The sequence below is a fragment of the Eschrichtius robustus genome, chromosome 5, assembly GCF_028021215.1.
Source record: "Eschrichtius robustus isolate mEscRob2 chromosome 5, mEscRob2.pri, whole genome shotgun sequence".
Taxonomy (NCBI): Eukaryota; Metazoa; Chordata; class Mammalia; order Artiodactyla; family Eschrichtiidae; genus Eschrichtius; species Eschrichtius robustus.
This window is the reverse complement of record NC_090828.1, coordinates 9,655,279-9,679,948: the sequence shown is the minus strand read 5'-3', so window position 1 is coordinate 9,679,948 and position 24,670 is coordinate 9,655,279. Positions and strand designations below refer to the sequence as shown.

General features: G+C 38.2%; 1 protein-coding gene across 22 annotated transcripts in view; it reads right to left on the bottom strand.

Annotated features, from left to right (window-relative positions):
- The window catches only part of TRIP12 (thyroid hormone receptor interactor 12), a 144,940-nt gene that overhangs the window by 6,985 nt on the left and 113,285 nt on the right, over positions 1-24,670 (bottom strand). For 16 of the 22 annotated variants that reach the window (XM_068544280.1, XM_068544276.1, XM_068544274.1 and 13 more), the window contains 16 exons: positions 23,851-23,951; positions 23,453-23,627; positions 22,168-22,309; positions 21,111-21,302; positions 19,671-19,822; positions 18,012-18,184; positions 17,542-17,615; positions 17,261-17,460; positions 16,497-16,624; positions 14,996-15,147; positions 14,186-14,328; positions 12,956-13,112; positions 11,544-11,642; positions 3,985-4,099; positions 3,538-3,692; positions 2,356-2,520 (listed from right to left, as the gene is read on the bottom strand). In XM_068544280.1, the coding sequence (XP_068400381.1) occupies positions 2,356-2,520; positions 3,538-3,692; positions 3,985-4,099; positions 11,544-11,642; positions 12,956-13,112; positions 14,186-14,328; positions 14,996-15,147; positions 16,497-16,624; positions 17,261-17,460; positions 17,542-17,615; positions 18,012-18,184; positions 19,671-19,822; positions 21,111-21,302; positions 22,168-22,309; positions 23,453-23,627; positions 23,851-23,951 (2,323 nt within the window). The remainder of the gene's footprint in view (positions 1-2,355; positions 2,521-3,537; positions 3,693-3,984; positions 4,100-11,543; positions 11,643-12,955; positions 13,113-14,185; positions 14,329-14,995; positions 15,148-16,496; positions 16,625-17,260; positions 17,461-17,541; positions 17,616-18,011; positions 18,185-19,670; positions 19,823-21,110; positions 21,303-22,167; positions 22,310-23,452; positions 23,628-23,850; positions 23,952-24,670) is intronic. The other 6 variants (XM_068544282.1, XM_068544283.1, XM_068544287.1 and 3 more) reach the window with 1 other exon arrangement.

The window sequence follows — 24,670 nt, the reverse complement described above, 5'->3', positions numbered from 1 at the left end:
AGCTCAAGTCTAAAGAATACCCAGAGATTCTTCATTCGATTTACTGTGGGCCCAGCATTAACAAATTTGTATTCATACAGCAACAGTGTGATGAAAAAAGGTTCTAGCAAATCCCTAAGAAAAGTCAACTCCTACTCTGAAGACAAATGTTAAAAAGTTTGTATTATTCACTTTTTAAAATGTTTAAGATCATGAAAGGCTTATATAAAATATAATTTCTGAATCAAAGACCAACATACAAAACTGCAAATTCTATCTGAAAATGAAGGTATCCAGTATAGGAGAAAGAAGATAAATGACTTTCCAAATTAAAGATGCCTCCGAGTATGAAATTCCTAAAGGCTAAACAGTCAAAGTGCAGAAAATCATTTAAATAAAAAAAAGGCTACGAAGTTCTGGTTAACCATCATTTTTTAAAGAGGAAAGTGAAAGCTGCATAGGATTACAGATAATTCAAAACACAGAGGAGGGTTAGGGTTAAGGTAAAATACATTGTTGAGAATTTTTACTCCTCTGCAAAAATACATGTTTAGGTCTCTCTCAGTTTCGGGTACATCATTGGATGACACACAAAGAAAGACTTTTCATTTTACATTTGAAATATTCTTCAGCAAAAGGACTTAAACTCTCCATTTTAACGTTCTTTAACTAGAAAGCTCTCCAAAATGCTATCATTGATAGGAATCTAGAATATACAATATGTCCTTGAGATGTTTAAAAGGAATTAGCTGTTTGTTTCTCTAGACCTTACACGTTAAATTGAAAGCTAAGTTTTAGCCCATTTTCCATGTGCCTTTCAAGAATTTAAACTGCCCAGTGGAAACTCAGCCAGGACAACCTGTTCCGTCTGAATGCTGTGTAAGTAACGAGGGGAGGTGCCTGAGAATACCACCAGTCCTCATATTCCAGTTGCAAGTTTCTGGAGTGTGGTTTCTGTGCTATGGATTTTATATTTTTAAATTGGTAACATCAGGAATAATAAAGATTAGAAGAACAAATCTCAAAAGATTTGAGGAAGAGAACTGTGGCAGTATACTGCACTGGAGACAAGGGTAAGTAAGAGAGCTTGCAAAAGCTGCCAGAGTTGGGGCTCCAGAGCAGACAGCCTGGGTTTCAGTTCCAGCTCTCCAGTGTTCTAGGTACATGACCTAGGGCAGGTTACTCAACCATCTGCCTTGGGTTTCTCATGTGTAAAGTAGGGGTAACAGGAATATCTAAATCTCACAGCAGATTAAATGAATGAATACATGTAAGGCTTGTGGAAGAGCACCGTGAGCTGTACTGTATCTGGAGCGGGCGGGGCTGTTTGTGGTGGTGTTCGCATTATTTTCCTAAGAGATGATCTTAAATAAGATGATAGTAGTTTAAAATTTAAACCTTCAAGTTGGTAAGCATAAACCTTGCTAAAAATCCCAAGACAACAGATTTTATATGGAAAAGAGGGACCTGGCTTCTTTAAACACCAATTTCTCTTAATAAACATTTACCCAAAAATTACCATTAATAATTACCAATTAATATGGGAGATAAAATTTTCTTACAAATCACCTTCTTCCCCGACAAAAAGTATTCTAAAAACCCCATCTACTATAAGCTCCTCTCTGTCTTATTAAGAGATGTGACACTTTTTCTAGCTATAGAATCTTAAATTTCTATTCTTATTTTACATAATTTATAAAATGGGAGTTGATTTAACACTGGTCCATGTTACCTGCCCCCATACAAGATGTCTGACTCTATGCCACTTTTTAAAAAATACAACTTTGTCTTCTTCCAATGTCAGACACAGAACCACTGTTATTCTCAAATGATTTAATTTTGTTAATGTATAAAGAATATACATTAATAATTTAAAGATCAAGATTACCCATGAGATCTAACAGAGAAACCTTAACAGATTTTACCAAGAAACAGTGATACCTACCATGACCTTTAAAAATATCTTCCTGAGATCTCTCTAGAAACAGATGAACTGTTCCTAAATTAAGCCATCTTTCTGGAAAATCAATCTGTCCTGTGAATAGCCTTATTGATTCAAATGCTTACTAAAAGAACTCAGTATGATAGAGTATCTGCCCATATACATAATGTCCATCTAAAATGTAATAAACAAGAGCCCTATTGGTTTTAGTTAGGGGTGTATTTTATTTGCTGGTCAAGCTGTCTGTTCAACACCTGCTGTTATTAAAGGTCATCTTACCAACTGTAAAATCATATGCTTCAGTTATTATAATAAAAAATTAAACTCTTCCAATATAAAATAATAACTGGACCAAATACAAATCACTTAACAAAGAACTCATCTTTCTACAAGAAGAAACTGATCCACTTGACTGTCTCATTTTCTAGGCCTACCTGGGATTTATCTTGTTCAAGTCTTTTCTTCTGTCTGACAATGTCTTCTAGGTGATACACTGATCTGGCTACAACTGGGTCAATGTCAAACAAATCATGTGACGTCAGCGAAGTTTCCTGCCGTAGCATCCATTTATAAAAAGGTAAGCCCAGGGGAAGGTCCACCTGAAAGAGAAGGTGCAAATATCGCCAACAGTCACACCAAGCTTCTAGCACTGCCTTAATTCTTTAAGTGACACTTCAAGAGGTCATTTTAAAAGGTCAAGTAATCCCCAGGGGAAAAAAACATATTTAAATAACTGTTTCTCTCAGTACGTGAAACTGTCCCCATTTAAACTCAATTTGGGGCCGATACTGTTAAAAAAAAAAAAAAAAAGAATACTGAAGATTCCTATTGAAACACTGGCCCTAAAAAAGAAGTTTTCAATGATGGACATACATTCTCCATAAGGACCTCAACACCAAGAGATGTTTAGAGGAGTCTTACTCAATTTTGGACCAAGTGAACTTAATTCCACTTCAGTCTGTATTATTGCATATTCGGAAGGAAGAATGTAAAAGACCAATTAGTTATAACTAAAATGAAAAAACGGAACTTCAAAAATAACTGATTAACAGCACATCCTTTCAACAACAGTTAAATTGTAAGCTTGTGAATCTGACATCAGATGAAAACGTCTTACACATATTGACAAAGTGTCTCAGAAAATATGAGAAGAAAAAAATGAAGAAAAGTCCAGAAATGTTCAAACCTCTCTGTGAATACTAATTTCTTGGGTTATTTTCACTCCTGAACGTTAATGGAAATTTACTGCAGTTTAGCCACATGCTCATGCTTTTCCTACTGAATTAAAAATCTAATTCAAACACTTAAATATATATATAATTAAAACCACCCTTAATGTTGCCTGATTCTCTGAACCCTTGCTACTAAAGGAATGGTCCACAGACTGGCACTTGGGTATCACCTGAATGCTGGTAAGAAAATGTGGAAACCTGGGTCTGACCCATGAACTGCTGAATCAAAATTGGCTTTTTAAATAAATTCTCCAAGCAATTCATATGCACATTAAGGTTTGTGAAGCAGTGTTTTAAAATATAGCATTAAATGCAGGGGATTAAGGTACCGTCACAGAACACAGGTACAAAAAATTGTAGAAAAAAAGGTAATTCTGTACTTACCAATCTGAAATCCATGATAGCCTTGGCCATTAATTTTCCTAAGAAGCGAAACTTCATCTTAACTTTTGCGATATGAGCTGGCTTAGCTGTCCTACCAAAGGGAAGCGCAAACAGGCCTTGGAGGTTTTGAATATACTTGGTCCCTTCTTGGCTTCCTATAAAATGAGGAAATCACCAAACTTTAGATGCTATTTCCCAAAACAAGACAGAACCGGTAATTAAGAACATTTAAGAAATTCAGTATTCTCAAAATCAGTTAGCAGATCACAGAATGAAGTCCTCTAGAGCTGGAAGGGCCTCCCTTATTTGATAAATGAGAAAACAAAGGTGAAAAGAAATTAGGTCAGAAAGCCAGGCCCTCTACTATAAGTTAAATATATATAATGAATTGTAAGGACCCTTTACCTGAACTGAATGACAAATTGACTTAGTCACAGATAGTATTACCTTTTGGATTGCTAAGAGTTACTTCTTCCCCTCTCCAGAGACCCAAGTCAGCTCTCTGTAGTTCCTGAGATACAAGTGCATAAAACTCCAGTGTAGGCCCCAGACCTGTGCCAACCTACAGAGGAACAGAAGTAGGACAAGTTAAATTTTAGAATCTGTGCTGTCCTTTTTTTTTTAACCTGCCAACCTTTTGGCAATGGATACCAATAGCAACTGTTTACCAGAATGTATTAGAGATTATTTCCCAAACTGTCCTGATTTGTCTTCCCTCAGTCCAGGTCACCTGGAATGAGAACTAGCAACCCTTTATTATTTCCTGCTTCCTGTGGCCCCAACATTTTAATTGCATGGTTCAAACTCATATACTAATAAGAGTACCCTTGCAGCTATATACCGTGCCCTCAGGGAACAGATGGCATTGTCTGGAATGGATTTCTTTCCCATTCTCTCTTTGGCGAACTGTTCCCCTGGAACCAGCTCAAATGTCCACTCCTCATCTGCCCAAGCAGTGACTTTGCTTCTTTTTCAGAACTTACATTTTGGCTACTTAAGTACTCACCACATTAGACTACCATGATTTCATTACATGCTTGCATACCTCACTTAGGGGTAACTTTAATTCACCTTGTATCCATTGTAGTGCCTGGGCAAACACCAGCCATTTAATAGAGGTTTGTTGAACAAAACACAAAAAAAGGAACGTCTGAACCCACACCAGCACCCCCCAGTTATTCCTTCATGTTCTACCAAGGTCCTATCAGCTCACACCATAAATTAGATATGCAACTAAAGGTAAGTTAATTTCAGTTTATAAGCTTAATCTAACCACAGTCCTGTCAGGAAGGTTATATTTCACTTACTGATTACTTGTAAATAATGGGTATTATTTCACCATTAACACAGTTACTTTCCCCACTAGCTTAAAGGATTTGATGTAGTCCACTAAACGGTTAACTGTTAACTTTCCAAACAGTGACCTGCTTGGGTCTGGCGAAGCTTTCTAGACCCAGCTCCACGTCTCTGTCAGTACTCCACGGCTGTAACTGGCATCAGCATTCACCTCCTGCTGCAGCCAAAGCCTTGGAGCCACCCGTGATGCTTCCCTTTCTGGCGCCCCACGTAACAACCCATCATTAAACACTGTAAGTCCCACCTTCAAAATATGTTCCAAACTGGTCACCACAGCATCTCTCATCTGGCCCAGTGCTAGAGGCTCCTAAGTGGTCTCCGCACTGGCGCTCTCCACACCTCATGTCCTGCTCTCACAGCGTTAGAGTGACCCTCATACAACCTAAGTTCACAGCATTCCTCCACACCCTCCAAAGGCTCCCCATCTCGTTCATGCAAAAGCTCAAATTCTTACCTCGGCCTGGGTGTCCTATGTGATCCCTTGACTCCTATTTCTAGCCACTGTCATCCTTCAACAGGCAGGGAGTTCTGCCTCAGGGCTTTTGCTTCACTTTTCTTTTGTTAAGAGATAGTTTTTCCCCTAGATAGTAATGACTACTGCTGAAATGTCACCTCATTCCACCTTATCCTCTCCCCAACATGCTCTATCTTCTTATTTTGCTTTAGTTCTTCAGCACACATCCTACATATACATGTACATGAGCGAATAAGAGTGTGTGTGTGTGTGTGTGTGTGTGTGTGTGTGTGTGTGTGTGTGTCGGCCTCCCCAAACTAAAAGCTCCATGACAGTAAGGACTTTGTGTATTTTGTTCTCCACTCACTCGTGAGCCTAGGAGGAAGGTAGGGAAAGAAGAAAAGAAAAAAACTGCAGTAACACCTGGTATCCACCAGATGGTGCTTTAAAGCCAGTTAATCCTAGCTCCTTTTAGCATAATTATCCCAGGCTAAACAGAAATCATAGATTAGATCAGCCTATTTTCTTCATCCAGATACTGTTATTGCTAACAGTAAAACAGACTTAACTTAAAGTATTAAGTGACATGGGCAAAACTGTATACACTTTCATCCCAGGAAGTCTCTGTGAGGGTGGAAGGACCAGGTCACCCCTGCTCTGGGCTGGCCAGCAACCCTGTAGATGGACCTGACCTTTCCAGGGATCTTCATCCTACCCAGCCACTCCCTTAAAAAAAAAGGTAGGTACTGTGGTTTTGCTTCATTTGTTTTTAAAGGAATGAGGAGATACAAAATTTGCCAGCCCAAAATGTCTCTTTGGCATGCAAGAGGCATGCGGATTATTTACAGCTGAAAACAATCAAGGCCCAAAAGACTCAGGAAGAAACTTTGACCTACTCTCTAACTGCCTAAAAGAATTTAGATGAAGGGCCAGTTCCCATAAAAGAGCTATCACCAGAGGTATCTGCAAGGAATATGGGCTGGGGATGTGGGAGGGAAACAGGGCCGAGGGATCAGAGTCCACTCTGTGTCCCATTGTCTCTGCCTGGCCTGGCAAATATTTGTTTACCAAACATTTGCTCCATGTGGACTGCCTTCCTCCCCCCTTTGAAGTCCCAAACCACTACCCCCAACATCCTCTTTTGTCTTTGGCTGAAGACAGTATTTAAGATGAGGGCTTTGGCCGTTTTGGTGAGTTACTCAGACTTCCTGTGACCAGCCAGAAGAACCTAGAAGGGTAGAGGAAAATGTCTTCCAAAAGGAAGGAAAAGCATAAAGCTCTAGAAACAAACACAGAAAAACAAAAAGTTTGACAACTTGTGTTATTTGAAACTTTCAAAGTCTTTCTCTTTCAAAAGCTAATGCTTAGATACTAGCATATACCATGTGACAGATAATGTTGTGTTTTACACATTTTAGCATTTAATCACTTAAACAACATAATGAGGTAGGCACAGTCATTATGTCCTTTGTTGGGTTATTATTGGGGAGTTTACATAACTAGCCCGACTTCACACAGCTAGTAAGTGGCAGCACCAGGCTCCCCAGTCCATGCTCCTAACCTTTCATCGTCCTGGAGGCATATACCATGTGACAGATAATGGGCTTAAGTGGTTTGCTGAGCCCAGAGACTGGCTTAGTTCCTCCCTGGCTTACCAATCATCTCTATTCAAGAATGGAGCCCATTCTGTTCTGACATTTTGGTCAGGATTCTTCTAGAGCTAGTTAGAAAGGCTTCCTAACAGCCACCAGCTGACTTGTACGGTTGAATCTGGTTTACAACCCGAGGCCCTAAGCATATATAAAGCCAGCACTCCAACCCTTCTTCCTCAATGAAGTCGGCTCACAGAATTTTTTCCAGAGTCATCAGGAAAGACCCATCAATGAAAATCATAGAAATTTTGATTTCTGTGTCAGCATTTCAATCCTGACCTGTGGAACAATCAGCGTGATGTTACTCTGAACTTAAGTTTAGGTTTCATGTAAGACGCAATCTGAACAGGGGCATGAAGGATAAGAGAGTAAAGACATTCATTCCTGACGAGAGAAAAATATGTTGGAGTAAAACAAAGTAGAAAAAGCGTGTTTAAATAACCAAGCAGAAAAAGCTGGCTACAGCAAAGGTCTTACAGTTTCATGAGTAAGAAATCTGGACATGTAAACATATAAGAGCTGTATCCTCTGAGCAACAGGCATGATCGGGGTAGATTCAAAAGATCCCAATTTCTTATCCCAGCCTCCATTCCATCCGCCTCCCATCCCCTCCAGAGCTACTACTCCCTTCTGCCGTTCACCACCAAGCCGGATCCTCTGTTCAAGCCACACCCTTTGATCCCTTAACCGCCCCCCCCTCCTTCCTGAGACAGGCTCCTCATGTGAAAGGCTCATTCACTTGGTACGGATGCCACTCACTTTCCACACCCATTCGTACTTGGTCCTGTGTCTCCCCAACTATGCTGTGATCCTGGGAATGCAGGAACTCTGCCGTAACCTGGATCCAGCACTCTGTATACTTAGTACGTAACTACTTACAATTTTAAATTTGATGATTAAATACTGTTAACTATTCAGAAGTCTTAATGAGGAGGAGAAAATGCTTAAGAAAACGAGTGAAAAATCAAAGTTATGATTAAAATTACTTGGTTAAGTACAGACAGCTTTGTAGATTAAACCGCTACACATACACAGTGCTCACCACGAGCCAGGCACAGTTCTAACTCTTCACCCCATGAACTCAGTCACAACTCTGAGGCTGTACTACAACCCACACTTCACAGATAAGAAAACTGGGAGGCAGAGTTGTTGGCTTTTATAAATAAATAATCAGTAAATGGAGTATTTGGAAATGTTATGTCCATAAGTTTCAGATGCCCAAAAACTTAAGTTTTGTCTTAAAAAAAAAAAAAAAAAATTAAGATACATCCCTGGTGATCCAGTGCATTAAGACTCTGCGCTCCCAATGCAGGGGGCCCACGTTCGATGCCTGCTTGGGGAACTAGATCCTGTATGCATGCTGCAGTTAAGAGTTTGCATGCCGCAACTAAAGAAGCTCGCATGCCGCAACTAAAAAAAGATCCCACGTGCCGCAACTAAGACCTGGCGCAGCCAAAATAAATAAATAAAATAAAAAATAAATAAATAAAATAAATATTTTTTAAAAATTAAGGGAAAGAGGAAGGAAAGTATCACCAGGAGACTCAATACTTCAGAGTCAATATATAGAAAATCATTATTTTGAGTCTTTTGGTGTACTGGCCTGGCTATTTAAAAACATCGCAAAAGAAACAAAAGACAAAGATCAGAAAGAAAGTAAAGCTGTCTTTTTTCATGGGTGACATGATTGTCTACAACATGGAACAGCAAACTACAGCTCAGGCCCTACTGCCTGTTTTTGTACAGTCTGTAGGCTAAGAATGGGTTCTACAATATTAAACGGTTGAAAAAACTCTTGAATAATATCTCACAATGTGTGAAAATTATATGACTTCAAATTTCAGTGACTATCAATAAAGTTTTATTGGAACACAACCCTGCTCATTCATGTTTGTATTGTGTATGGCCACTTTCACGCTACAAAGCCAGAAATGAGGAGCTGTGATGAAGACCACATGGTCCACAAAGCCTGAAATATTTATTATCTTGCTCTTCACAGAGAAGTTGCCCAAGCCCTACAACAATCCTAAATGATCTATTTAAAATTTTTAGAACCAATAATTAAGTTATCAAGGTCACACAGAAAATAAGGTCAACAAAGAAAACTTATTTCTACAAACTAACAGCAACTGGAAATTGAAAAGAAAGAACAATATTATTTTCAAAACCATCAAAAAACATGAAACATTTGGGAGGAACTTAATAAAACATGTACACGAGAGACGTCTAGACTGCAATTATGAAGCACACTGAGAAAAGTTAAAGACCTAAATCAGCGATGGAGCACTGCCCATGTGGGGAGCTCAACCCCTGTCATGTTACAAGCTGGAGCAGAGGCTGAAGGCTGGGGGCAGAGGAAGCAGAGGTCCGGGAAGACCTGCAGTGAGGACGCGTCAGTTCTGGAGTTCTGCTGTACAAGAGTGCCCGGCCTTAACAACACAGTGCTGCTCACTTCAGAATGTGTTGAGAGTTTATTTCAGGTTAAGTGTTCTTACCACAAAGAAAAGGGACACACGGATACTTTGGGAGGTGTTGGATAAGTCTATTTTTTTGATGGTGGTGATGGTATCAAGGGTGTCGCATATGTCCAAATTCATCAAATTGTACACATTAAATATGTGAGGTTCCCTGTATATCAATTATACCCCAATAAAGCTGTTATTAAAAACAAACAAACAAACAAACAAAAAAACCTAAATCAGCGAAAGGCTACACTGTGTTCACGCACTGGAAGATTCAATACCATAAACATCAACTCTCTCCCAAACTGATCATGATTCAACACAAACCTGATCAACATCCTGTGAGAGACTTCCCTGGTGGCGCAGTGGTTAAGAATCTGCCTGCCAATGCAGGGGACACAGGTTTGACCCCTGGTCCGGGAAGATCCACATGCCATGGAGCAACTAACCCAGTGCGCCACAACTACTGAGCCTGCGTGCCACACCTACTGAAGCCTGCACGCCTTAGAGCCTGTGCTCGGCAACAAGAGACACTACTGCAATGAGAAGCCCGTGCACCGCAACGAAGAGTAGGCCCCGCTCGCCGCAGCTGGAGAGAGCCCACGTGCAGCAACAAAGACCCAATGCAGCTAAAAAAAAAAAAACAAAAAAAACCTCAAAACAGATCGTAGGCCTAAATATAAGAGGTAAAACTATACAACTCCTAAAAAAACACATAAGAAAAAATCTTTGAGACCATGGGTTAAAGGAAATTTTCTTGGGATACAAAAAGCATAAACCAGAACGGAAAAAAATTGATAAACTGGATTTCATCAAAATTAACAACTTCTGCTCTTTCAAAGATATTTCATCAGGAAATGAAAAGATAAACAACAGGCTGAAAGAAAATATTTGCAAAACACTTATCTCATAAAGGACTTGTATGCAGAATGTATAAAGAACTCCTAAAAACTCTGATAAAACAAAACCCAATGAAAAAGTGGGCAGAATTCCTGGACACTTCCTCCAAAGAAGATAAGAAATGAAAAGATAGTATCATTAATCATCAGGGAAATGCAAATTAAAACTACAGTAAATCCACTAGAATAACTAAAATTAAAAAGATTGGCAATAACCAAGTTTTGGTAAGCATGTGAAGCAACTGAAATTCACATACTACATTACTGGTGGGAAGGAAAAATGGGGCAGTTACTCTGGAAAACGGTTTGGTGTTTCATATAAAGTCAAAACATACCTTACCAAAAGACTTAGCCATTCAACCCTGAAGTATTTTACCCAAGAGAAATGAAAACATATGTCTACACGAAGACTTGTACACAAATGTTCACAGCAGCATTACTCATAAGAGCTAAGAAAGTGGAAACACCTCAAATGTGCATCAACTGATGGTTAGGTAAACATATGATGGTATGTCTACGTAGTGGACTATTACTATTACTCAGCAATAAAAGGAAACAAACTGATACATGCAACAACATGGATTAGCATTACACTAAGTGAAAGCAGAGTAACACAAATGGCTACGTACTATATGACTCCATTTATTATGATATTGTACAAAGACAAAACTGTAGGGACAGAATACAGATCAATGGTTGCCAGGGATTGGGGATGAAGGCTGGGGACTGACTGCAAAATGGTCTAAAAGGACTTTTTGTGGCGATGGGATTTTTTCTTTATCTTGATGTGGTGTGGTTACAGACTGTGTACATTTGTCAACACTTAGAAATGTGTATCTTAAAAGTGTGCATTTATGATATATGAGTTGTATCTCAGTAAACCTGATTTTTTTAAAAACGCAGTTCAAACATCTTGAAAGTTATGTTTAAAACCTTTCACTTTATCAACCTAAAGATTACACAAACACTTGCTCTTCTGCCAGGAAAAAAAAAAAACCCTGTCTTTTATTATGCAATTTAACCTCAAAAAATGGAGAACTTAGAACAAATCATTCAAGAGAAAACAGAGTACATCTCAAGTTTTGAGATAAATTTCCCAATCGTCTTTTAGAATTTCACAGGACCAAGAAACTCTAGTGACATCTTATCAAGAGCACAAGTCAACACAGCCTCATAAGCTCACCTCATTTTCATACTGAATTTCTAACATGGCCCGTGAGCTGCCAAGATCCTGCATCACAGACTCTGCTTGTTTCAGCAGCTCCTCTCTGTTCACAGTACGCTGCAAAGGAAAGTACAAATGTGAGGAAACTTTGATAAACAGGTGGCATTTCTCTCAGTGCAAAAAAAAAAAAAAAAATCAATTCAATCATTAAAAATTATTTCTTAAAAAAAAAAGCACACCTCAGAAAAGGTTTTAAGACATAGCTGCAGTGCTATAAACATCGACAGCATCCTGCTGTACATGAAGAAAAGCTAGACGTGAGTGTAGTTATTAGCTTGAGCCCATGGCAAATTCAGAAAATTCAAGTTGTTGAAGAAAGGATCTCTGTAACCTTCTCAAACATCAATGCAATTCATGGCTGTGGCTCCATGAAATCTCGCTGGGTACATTTATAGTTTGGTGATGGAGAAATAGGTGTGGAGGTGACAGGTGAGCTGGAAACCTACTGGCTCTGACCGGCAGAGATCCTAGAAGCACTACTGCAAACATCTATTAATGAGATGCACGGGGATGAGAAAGGTCTTGACAGATTTCCAAATTCTACCTACACCTTGTTTATGGAATCCTAACGATACAAATAAAGATAGGATTTAAGAACAATGTTTTTTTGTTTTGCTTCTCATTCCTCCCACTCCCCCTTTTTAAGCCATTACTAATGGCTTTTGTGAGACTTTTGGAGATAGAAGTTTGTAGGAAGACAGACTTGAATAAGAATCCTCAGCAAGAAAAAGGCAGATGAACAAAGAAGTCCTAAGTAAAAGGCAGTGCAGTGTGAGAAGTGCAGGACTAGCCTCAGATGTAAATGGCCCAGGGCTGTGTGGTTCAGAGTTATCACCATGGGGCCGGGATTAGAAGCACACGAAGATGCAGTCAGCAACACAAGGCTGACTGGTATACAGACATGAACTATATCAAGGCTTTTGTTTGTCTCTTCTAATTGGAGTGATTTGCTAAGAGAATGATGTGGATTTGATTAATTCTACCTATTGCATAAAGGGATCAATTATAAAAGGGACATACGGTTAGAGTTCTTAATTTAGAAAAAAAAGGAAGGAGGTCTCAGTAAAAGAAGAGAAGATTCCTCCTTGGCACAAGAGTTATGGAGACTAAAAGAGAAAAACAACTGTAGAAATCAGTACAGAAACCAGGGTGGGAGGGAAGGACTCTTACTGGAGCATAAAGAAGAATCCCAAGAGATCCCAAGAGACTGATAGGAAAATATGGCTAACACATATGATAAGAAGATAAGCAGAGACATAACTGTGACTAAGATAAGCCTCTAAACCAACAGGGATAGTCAGATGCATCACATTTCTAGTTTTCCCATTATCAGTATGACTTAGCTTTAAATATTTTTGGGAGAAACTTACTTTTTTTCTATCCAATCTAGGTGCAACTCTGCTATCTTGAGAATCAGACTGGTTGATTTCTGGGTTGGTATCAAGTAATCTTTGCATTGCTCGGTCCCGATCAAATGCAGTTACATAAAAAAGCATTTGCCGGGTATCAAAAGGGAAGAAAAACGGGCTGTAAAGAGATGCGATATAAATTTATTAACTGAATTAGAATCAGAAACCATTAAAAAACCCTAACTTAGAAACAACTTTTGATATGATACAGATTAATAATTATAACGTAACCAATAAAAATGGTCTACTCATTTTGAAGAATTTTCATAATTCTTGCATGAAATTTCTAAGTGATCAAGTAATAATGCACTAAGTAGCCATTCACTATGAAATCTGAAATTCAACCATTAAAATCAAGTCCATCCAAGATCAGCTTTAATCTACCCAATGACCTTCAGTAAGCATAACATGACTAGTGAAGGCGAAATTTTAAAATATAATCACCACCTCACCAGGTTGCCAACCCATCCCATTCCACATACACACAAGTAATGGTTTCACTAAGTTCACGATTTTCCTCTTGGTTTTGGCATTTGTTAAGTCACTCAAAACTGCCAAAAGGCAGCTGCTTATTTTTAAAGAAATGAACTCTGCAGTACCAAGGCCCTGCTGCCTCTTGACGTCTGATTTTGGCAGTTCTTGACACAGAACTGTCCAGAGCATTTCCTATGATTATCTAAGCATTCAGCATCTATTCTGTACAATATGGGTAGCCACGCGAGAATGTGGGTAGTGTGACTAAAAAACTCCATTTAAAATTTTTCATTTTAATTCATCTAAATGTAAATACAGCTACATGTGGCTGGTGGCTCCCGTATCCATCAGTGCAGTCCTATAGTCTCCAAGAATGTAGGTCTGAACCCAAACAGGCTCAGAGAGAGAATCAACCAAACTCCACCTTTGGTGTCCAATTTTATGATGGAAGAGGGATGAATCGCCTCACTAAAAATCCTTGCGTACTTCCCTATTTCAAATATAAAGATACTATCAAGTAGACCTAGTACCGGCCCCAGCTCATCTAGCCTGTTTGGATGCTGAAGCTACACTATCAAGCAAGCTATGATCAAAAACCACGTTAACTAAACACATTTAAATAGGTTTGCTAAAGACTATGTTTTTGTAACAAGATATATAAAGACCAACACAATGATAACACTCCCAAGCCCACCACTACAGAAGTGATTGTCTTACCAGGTTTTTCCTAGTTCAGTGAGCCATGTTGGGATGTTTCCTGTCATGATTACTAAAGGATCCTGAAGCTGCCTATTTGCTTTTGCTGTCAACTTACTGTTAATAAATTCACTAGTTGGGATAATCTCCTTGCACACTGCATTCTGTAAAATGTTAAAAAAAAAAAAAAAAGTCTATTATGTAGTAAAACATTAGGATTATATTCACTATCGTTTCCTTTATTCCCAAATACGTATGCAGAGTGCCGAGATTTCCCCTGCTGGTTTCCAACATACAGCTTCTCGTTGGCATGTCCCAACCCGAATGACAGCTTTCACAACGCACAGCTGAGACAGCCCAACCCCACGTGCCACTGACATAGCAGCGAACGCTTCATGCAGGGCCAGCTCCTTCACTCTTCCCTCCACTAGAGAAGTATCAAAGACAAGCATTCAACTTTCACTTGAATTTAATACACATCTTAAATAAATGAACTTTTAGCTAAAGGTACCTAAAGATTTTTTAACTAATAAATTAATGTTCAATTTTTATGTGGTAGCTTAATTTTATAAATTATAGCTAGAGAATATTTACAAGTCTGCCAAGAGAACTAATCCAAGAGCATAGGCCAGGGGAAAAACCAGTGGGGGAGAAGTTCCCACTGCGGAGTATACTGCACTTCACTGGGCTAGGATCCCTGCTGTTCAGCTGAATCATTGTTTCTATTTCTAGCACAACAGGAAATTGATCAAGCACTAGACAGAAACTAAGAAAAAACATGTAATGGACAACACATCAGGGAAAAGTTCAAAAGTAGGCAACATTACTCACATCATACAAGTAATACCAGTATCGACTGATGGCATGTAAAACTCTTAGAAGAAGAATCACATCTAATGAAGGGTCTTCAAAAGTTATATTTTCAGGTGGTGTGGGTATGAGGTAAACTTCTAAAGGATTTGATACTGACGGGCACACTCCATCTAGAGGGCAAAAGATCAAAGTTTGATCAAAGTTAGAAAGGCAGAGTCAATGAAGCCAGCCAGCATCATCTCAACACGCCTAAAAACAGTAACCACGAGTGGGTAAGGTTTAACGCTCGGTATCTTATTAGTAGAGTACTGATAGCTTGAACATTTTTTTCCCCTTTTTATCTTACAGATAAATCATCCAGGCTTAGGAAAATTTCACTTTCTCTCCCATACTCATACATTGTAAAGGAGAAAAACTGACTCCTTTGCATTTCTCCTTTGCATCTCTCCTTTGCATCAGAAAAATAACTAACAATAAAATGGCCAGAGAGGAGTAAAGAAAAGGTGTTTAAATTTAAGTTCACTGTTACAGAAATTTCCTGGATTTTTTATATCCGGCTTAAAATGGCCATGTAAGACAAACAAATACTCCCAAGTTAAAAATCTGATAAAAATAAGATTTGGTTATTTAATCCAAGACTTCGGACATGATAGACTGTGATAGTTTCCAAGTAGGACCTGCAATTCCTTTGTTCTTAGATCTCATAAAGTAATAGCATTAAAAAAGAGAGAGAGAGATTGAAACTGTTGCCATTTACTTCTACCAAGCAAAGAAATTAAAAATCACAACACTATCTCTGCATAAGAGGGCAATTGTTTTAATACCAAAAACATAGAAAACAAATATCTCAAACACCCTTTTATATAGAAAAGACTGAGTTTTATGAAAAACAAAGTTGTTACAATGCCCTTATTTCTGTGGACCAGGGAAAATTTCATCAACAACACCAGTGTTTGGAAATCCCTGATAGGGGCTGGTCCCCAAGGAACGCAGCCTATCGGTAAGGCACTGTTACCATCTTATAAAAAAGAAAGGGAGGAAAGGAGCAAAGTTAGACTGGAAGGAAATACTACAAAGGAAGGTAAGTCAATTGGGAGGTTTTACTACTTTCTGTAAGTCATTTTATAACCTAGCAAAACTTTTTATTCCTTCTATAATTGGTGGATCACACTATTATAATGAATAACAATAAAAATTAATGGCCAACCTGCCAATGTCCAGCCTCTTCTTTAGTGCATATGTTCTACTAATGAAATTTGTTTTTGCTTTCATAAAAACATGAATTCTTCATGGAAAGAATGGTAAGTTTTCCCCAAAATTCTTTCAAGATAACTTTTCACTTTCTAGACATTAAAGTCAAGGGTTCAATTAAAAGCAGCCAAGTGTTTGTAGTAATTCATATTTTTATAAATTATATTAAAAGATTTTACTACTAGATATAAATCACTCCATCAAAACCTTCAAGACAGGAAGACTACTGCCCCATGGCGATCTCCTTGCCCCTCTAGACATCACTTACCGTTCCACAACTCATCGTGCTTTTTTGCATTTCTAGGGGAAGTTTTTGTTGGAGCTGTTTGGGCTCTTCCTCTTTTACCACCAACACAATCTTTATTGCTTTCTTCATCCTCTCTCACGGGTTTGTACCTAAAGTAGTAAGAGTATGTAAACCCAAAGTAGATTTTAAAATGGCAAATTATTCTGCAAGGCCAAAGTGCAAGCCACAGACACCGCACAGTTACCAGAACAACTCTCTGAGGGCTATCCTCTCTCTCCCTAGTTGTGGGTTTGGAGAACTGCCAATGGGACTGCTTCCTAGAAAAGATCATCTAGGAGGGGCCACCTGAGAAACTCCAGGGGGTGGCTCTGAGAAGAATCACCTTGTTTAAATAAGTAGTAGACATTCACCAACAATGCAGGAAGCTGCATCCAAATGCCTCTAACGGCTCAGAGATGCCAAACTTCGTACTACCTAAAGGAACATCATCTTATGGAGACATTTTTGCCTTATTTAAAGACTTGAAATGAAGCTACTAGAAAAGTAGATGCAAATTATGATTATTTATTGCCCAAACACATTTTCAAGTAGACTTAATGAGGAAGCTAAATACACACACATACACACACACACAAGATGGAACATTTGAAGTGGCTTTTAATAATAAAACATAGAATTTAGAGTCCCCTCTCTCCTTATGCAAGCCAGCCAGTAACAGGAATTCCAAAACACACGAACAGTATCAATGTTGATGAAAAACCAAACAAAATCATTTTCAGACTTGCCATATTGTATGAGTTTTCGTCCAAATACCAGCTCTTCCTAGAGGATTGCTCTCATCATCCGTGGATTCCCGTTCATCTTCAGCCTGTATACTGAACTGCCGTACTGCCTGATACACAGTCATGTTATACGGCAGCAAATGTTCTCCAATGTAAAACTGTAGCCTGTGTCGTACATTTCCTGAATTTAAGAATTGAGCAGCCTAAATAAAGCAAAACAAAATCCATTGAAGCTATAGGCCCTGAACTTCACACATTAAAACTTGGTGAGAACAGCACCTTACCAGAGACTCGTCTATTTCCTCATCAGAGCCATCATCGTCACTGTCTTCATCATCTTCTCTTACTCTTCCATACCCTAAGGACCCAAGCAGTCTGTTAAACTCCTAGCAATTTCATGTGGCAAAAAAAAGCCTATATATACTGGTTAAACTAACATATTCCTAGAAAAACATGTGTATTACGTTTTGATCTACAAAGCAGAAAGATTAAGAAAACTGTCAGATACAAAATGTGATTTCCATTACATTCCACCAGGATAAAGTAACTCATCACCCAATCAACCAAGTAAGCAGTCAATCCCTACAAAATTTAGCATTTCTACATACTACATATAAAATAAATGATGAGTACACAAGTTCCTGATGCTAGGTTTTGACAGAAGTAGCAATAGGGAAATAATTTATATATCCCTTAATATTAATTTCACCCCAAATGTACATATAAACACACAATATACATGTACAGAAAGTACCTCTAACTACAAGGTATCTCTCGATAGCTTGCACCAAAGCCAGAGGGTCAATCTTGACAGGTCCACCCTTCCACTGCTTCACATTTGCACAGTCTGGATGTCTTTGTAACTGGCATTTTAACTGATGTGTGTTGAAAAATTTTAAAGCCTGTGATCCTCTGTTGAGAGAAAAGCTCAAGATAATTTGTGAAAAAAAAAGTTATTCTATTATTTTCAAAACCAACACACACTAACTAAAATAAAAGCAAGATAATACAAACTCTGCATTTTTCTTGAGACACAAAGTAGCACTTACCAGTTATGTATATAGTAAAGCCAGCAATTCCAAGTTACTGGAAAAAAACTTTTTATGATAAAATAAGAAATAAAAGAGGATGTGTACGCACGCATATGAAAACGTTAAATCAACTTTCCATCTCTGTCCCACCGTGAATCTATGTAAGCGGAAATACCTCACCATCGAGATTTAATTATTTCCCCAGGATAAAAATTCCTGAACCCTTTGGGCATGCTCACTTCTGCAATATTTTGCCATTGCCCACTAAATCCTATCTATTGAAAAACAAACAACAAACCCTCTCATTTTTGCTTTCAAAGATTTCAGCTACAAAATTACTTTAAAATCTAACCTTTAAATTTTACTTTGCTATAGTCTTTTGAGTGAAGCAGTTTAACAGCTATACCAGTCTAGACCTGGTAACGATATTCAACTGCTCATTTCTGAAAAGGTCTGGCAAGAGTAAGACGAGTTTAAAATGCAGTTATCTACAAGGTTCTGTAACGCATGCAAATAGGGGTATGGGAACGAATATTCCATAATATTGATATATACATATGTAAACATACATATTTTACACAAATTTAAATAAAAATGAAAAACACTATGGTTTTCTCAAATATATTTGAAAGCGTCCCTTTATTTCATAAACATCTTCCAGGACAGTTCAATAATCAAAATTAAATACCACTCTCTACATTAAATTTCAAAGCAGAAAAAAACCTAGTGCACACTGATCACTTCATTATTCAATAATGCATACTGTTTTAATTCAGCCAAAATTTTAAATGTCTTTAAAATACACTGGACTGTGTTTTTAAAACCAAACTACTTTTTAAAATTTTCTAGGCTGCTAGTCATAATATTCCAGGAAGCATGTAACATTCTGTAAGAACACAACAATGAACTTAATGAATTCTTTCTGTAGCACTTCATGAGTCCTGTAAAACTACTATATTATGGAAAAAAATAAACTTATTTGTTAAAGCCCATCAAAATGCAAAGTTTTTGCAAAACCACTTAGATCCCATATGAAATCACATTATTGCACAGAAAGTAAACATTTTATTATCCATATCTACAAACTTCTTGGAGAAAAGCTTTATATATTAAAGTACATCAATTTAAGGAAAACTAAGCCTATTACAACTTGCCAGCACAAGTTGGTTTTATATTTTCAAAACATCATGTTTAAGGTACGGGGTACGACTTTAGGGATAAAAATTATTTGATTCACACTTTAGAATATTTAATTTCTGTGGTCCTTATAGATGAATGTTCCTTGAGCAGACCAAGATGACACTAGACCTCTTGCCACCTTACCTCAACCAAACGAAGCATAAAGTCCAATGGCAAGGGCACACCTAGGCAATGATCCTTACCTGCCTCCTGTGCCATTTCCACTCGGAAAGTCATGCACTTTGACTGGAAACTGTTCCATCTGGCTGAGGCAGTTGTTCATCTTGTGAACTAATGCCAACAAAGGTGCATTACCCACTGGTTCTACTCTTCCAATGGGCTCTTCTCCAGGAAGCTAAAGTTATAAATAAACCAATAGGTTAATAAGCAAGGCCTCATGAAAATGGAATGCTCAACAAGAAAATTTAATAGGTAGTTTTACAAGAGATCTAATCTATTGTACCTTTTTTGATGGAGTTGGTTAGACCAGTGTTTCCAAAGAAATTATTTCAATAAAGACATTCTTTCTGTATAGGCCCACAATCCCATATTCACAATTCCTAAGTCCAAAAGGCTTGAAAACACAACTCATTTGGTGGCAAAACCTGACTCAGATAGACACAAGGCCATGTGGAGTCTTTATTCAACCTTTATTTAGTAGGAATAGTCATATGTTTTGCTGCAAAAATATTTAATGTGTACAAAGCACTGTTCAGAATCCACTGGGGATATATCAGGTAATACATGCTGTATATACTGTATGGTAGAACTCGTGAAACCCATCCAGCCCCAAGGAGTTTCAGATAAGAGATTACAGACCCGTACATAATTTTAAGCATGGTATGAAACTATATCCAATATTGCTACACATCTAATGATTCTCAAATAAACATCAATTCTGCTTTAGGTAGCCACACAAGTTAAAATAATACAAGCAATGCCTGCAAACACTGAAAAGACATGGTGACACAGTTTCACACAGGAGACTTGTCCTTAGCCCTACTACACAGCTGAACCAGAGACTCTTCCCTAGGGATGCCTTCTCTGAAGCCATTATGAACAAGCAGAGAGATGCTGAGTCAGCAGTGTCCAGGTTACTCTCTTGCTCTCACTCACTGAGCGTGAAGGAAGTGAAGCTGCTCTGTGGCTTCTGGTCTCATAATCCACATTATAAATGGTGATTAAGTACTCTTCAATGAAATCGTTAGTTCTGTGTTTTACATACAAAATAGAAATGTATCTGTCTACTCTATCTTATGTCTATAGCTACGTTATGTCTATTGTATTTCCCTTAAAAAAAAATATACTGCAAACTGCAATATGTTTAAAAACAGATGTTGAGAATAAAATACATTCACAAGTGAGAGACTACTATTAATGGCTTGTCTGACAGAAAAACAAAGACTCAAGATTCATCAACCACAGAACAGGCCCTTGCTTCAAGTCACCATTTCGTTGTTTTACTATTTACCTGATGTATAAAAGACCAAGGAATCCAACTGTGTATAAAAAGCAAGCTAAAAACTTTACCTCAATATTTTGACCAAAAACTACTCGAAATTACTACTGGGATGAAAATATACACACTAGTGAACAATGACGCTTAAAGTAAGACACACAGGCATTATTATTAGATAACTTACTGGAGAAGAAAAAAACACATGAAGGAATCTCTTTAGTCTGATCTCTCTGCTTACAGCATCCTTTTCGCTTTTAGATGTCAAATAAAGCAATAGCTGCTTCACAAATCCACTATGTTGGATTTCAAATGATGAAACATCCGACTCTGAGACTATGCTACGGATTTCTACAAGGCACTCAGCTCCACCATCCACCTGAAAGAGTTGAAAACAATATTTACTGATTTAGACAGCCTTTACTAAATGCACAATTCACATTTCCCCAAAAGCAATTGGATACTTTCTTAACACCTTTAAAAAAGAAGGCAGGGGCAGGTGGTGCATTCTTGGTAGAGCTTTGAAAAATAACATCTTACCTACACACACATTCACAAAATGTTACTACTTCATAACAGAAAACCAGTATCCATACTAACATTAAAAAAAAAACCTTCATATTCAACCAATGGAGTTGTGTTAAAAAAAAAAAAAAAGACAAAGGATGAGAATACGAATGGAGGAATAGAGCTACAGTACAAAAATGAAAAGATATAACAAGAGTTCAAGGTATGGCTTTATATTAGTACATTTAAAGTCTGAATGAAACAGACAATTTCTTGGAAAACATATGCTACTCATATTGCTCAAAGTATATCAAAAATGGAAACAGAGTCAGATGAAACACAACAGGCTTAGTTATTACATCTCTACCCTCTCTGAGTACTCTCAGGCCACAGGTAAAGAGGGGTTAAGGAAGGTCTTTTCAATGCTAACACCTGTTGCTGAAGAGGACTGAGAGAAGAGATGTGCTGCTTGAGGGACATTTCTGAAGTCTCTTCATTTGTCAAGAAATAAGGCAGGTAGAGGAAAGAAAGTCAAAGACCAGATGTCTAGCCCATCTAATGATAAAATGATGCACGAAAAGTCAAGGGACAAGTTAAAGAAATGTCAGCACCAAAGGTACATGTCTGGCTAAAAAGCTAGAGAGTCACCAAGGAAAGGAAGAGCAGGCCGGAAGAGACGCCGGAAGAGACACCGGAAGAGACAAAAGAGAAGCAGCCAGATGCACCAGTCACGGTACCTGGAGGTTGAGTTGTTCGGTTGCAGCACAAAGTCTCTGCAGGACGTTCAATGCAGGGTTGCTTCCATCCATGTTCTCAGAACTGAAATAACGCTCTACAAATCTATGTGCCTGCTCTTTAATCCAGCCTTTGATTTTTTCTCTGCCAGAAGGAAAAAGATATTAAAGTCTCAGTGTACACAGAAAGGATTTCAGTTATAACTTCTGGTCTAAGGCAAATAGTTGCTACATTTAAAATCCTTTTTGGCCTATGCTTATAGACTAGTAAATTCAGATTCCACATTAACCCAATTAAGTTTCAGTTTGAAAGTGGGCTAAGATATACCTAGAGAAATGCACAGGTACTTAAAATACATTTCAGGTCATTACATGAAGACCAAAGAAACAGTTCTAACTTCTAGGGACTCTACAACCTAAGAGTTTCCTGAGTGTTCACCTGAAAGCAATTTTACATGACTGTTATCTAAGGTACAGACATATCTGCACTGTCCTTTACTTATGTTCCCTGGAGAGCTGAAGTAAAGAACTATAGACAAGAAACACACACCTGTTAGGTGCACAATTAGCTATGACAGCTGAGACCTCGCTGTTTAAATTACAAATTCTGATGGCTTCAGAAATATATTTGCTTAGTTATTTTTATTAACTGAAGTTCAGAACCACCAACCAACCAAAGCAATCAACCAAACAAAAAGAACTTCCTTGCTTTCCCAATGGAATTTGATTTTTAAAAATTTCTTATTTGCAGAAGAAGTACTCCTTGCTGGTATGTTACATCCAGGGCCAAAAGACAGAACAATCCTTAGGATTTTAAAGAAATAATTTTTTAAAGCGATAAACTGGTGTGAAAGTTTCGCTGACAGAGTTCTAAGTTTCCAAAAAAGGGCTCTGCTCTGAGAGCCTTACCTTCCATTGTAAAGGGTAGAGGAGGGTTACCATAAAAGAGCGTGCATGTATGTGTACAGAAAATACGTCGGCTTTCCCTTTTCCAGAACAGAACTAAAGGACAGGTTCAATGGGAAACCTATTTGTTTGGCTCTGAACATACACAACTCCCAAGTAGACATGTTGAAAGGCATTTTAAGATGTGAGACTGGAATGCAGGACAAAGCCAGACACAGGGTTCAAGAACTGAGAATCGGCTCCATCCTTGAGCTATGCTACCTCTGAGCATAAATTAAAGGTCTGTGTCCATGTTTCATCTCCACACAATAAATATGCTGACCGAAAAATGGGAAGTTTTTCTGACCTGAGAACAGAGGTGACACAGAACCCCCGACCTTACCTGTTATTGGATATGGTGTCCTTTGAGGCGGCCCTGGCAAGACCACTAACTCCCGCAGCTCGGGCCGGTTCAATGTTGTTGCTGTGAGACTGTGCGCTTAACCTTCCCCACGTTTTTGGATTCAAGCTTGCCAGGAAAGAAGATTTAGGTGACTGAGTAGTGGTGGGGCTTTTAGCTATGAAAAGAGAATGATGATTAAATCATTTCAGTGCAATCGATGAAAACCAACTGAATTTTAAGATCCCCACTCTTAATAAATTAGCTAAAAGAACTAAGAACACCGGGAATTCAGGAAACTCAGGCATGCTTCAAAGCTATCAGCAATTTTAATGAAGTATGTATCCTTAACTGCTACCACCTTTCCCTTTACTGCCTCATAGTTTCATCACAAAAATTACCTTGATTGTCTACTTTGTCATCATCTCTTGGAGGTGAATACTTGGGCCTTCTTGATCCTCGTTTTGGCAGTCGTTTTCTCTTTAGAACATCACTTAATCGACTGCCACATGGGAAAACATGGGATAAGTTTAGCAATTACCATGGTTTAGTATCATCACTCATTTAAAAGCAAGCTAAAATGGTAGAATATTGTTATAACAGGGTATTTTTCATTTAGTGATTATTTAATGCCAACTCTGCACCAGTGTTCTAGAAGTGTACAGACACAGAAAATGATTAGTTCAGAAAACAGCTAGCTATTTGACTATACTGAACTACTAAAAAGAAAACCAGGGACTTCCCTGGTGGTGCAGTGGTTAAGAATCCGCCTGCCAATGCAGGGGACACGGGTTTGAGCCCTAGTCCGGGAAGATCCCACATGCCGTGAAGCAACTAAGCCCGTGAGCCACAACTACTGAAGCCCGCGCGCCTAGAGCCCGGGCTCTGCAACAAGAGAAGCCACTGCAACGAGAAGCTCACGTGCCACAGTGAAGAGTAGCCCCCGCTCGCTGCAACTAGAGAAAGCTGGCGCACAGCAATGAAGACCCAACGCAGCCAAATATAAATTAAAAATAAATAAATAAATTTAATAAAAAATAAATTAAAAAAAAAGAAAACCAAATAGAATATCTCATTAATCGTGTGTTAAACTCCATTATTAAATGCAGTACATACATAAAGCATAGGAAACAAATATGCAATGCATAAACTAGAAAACGAATATGTTAAATCTGAGTACCTTATTTCTTCCCTAACCTAAATGACAATAAGTAAAATATA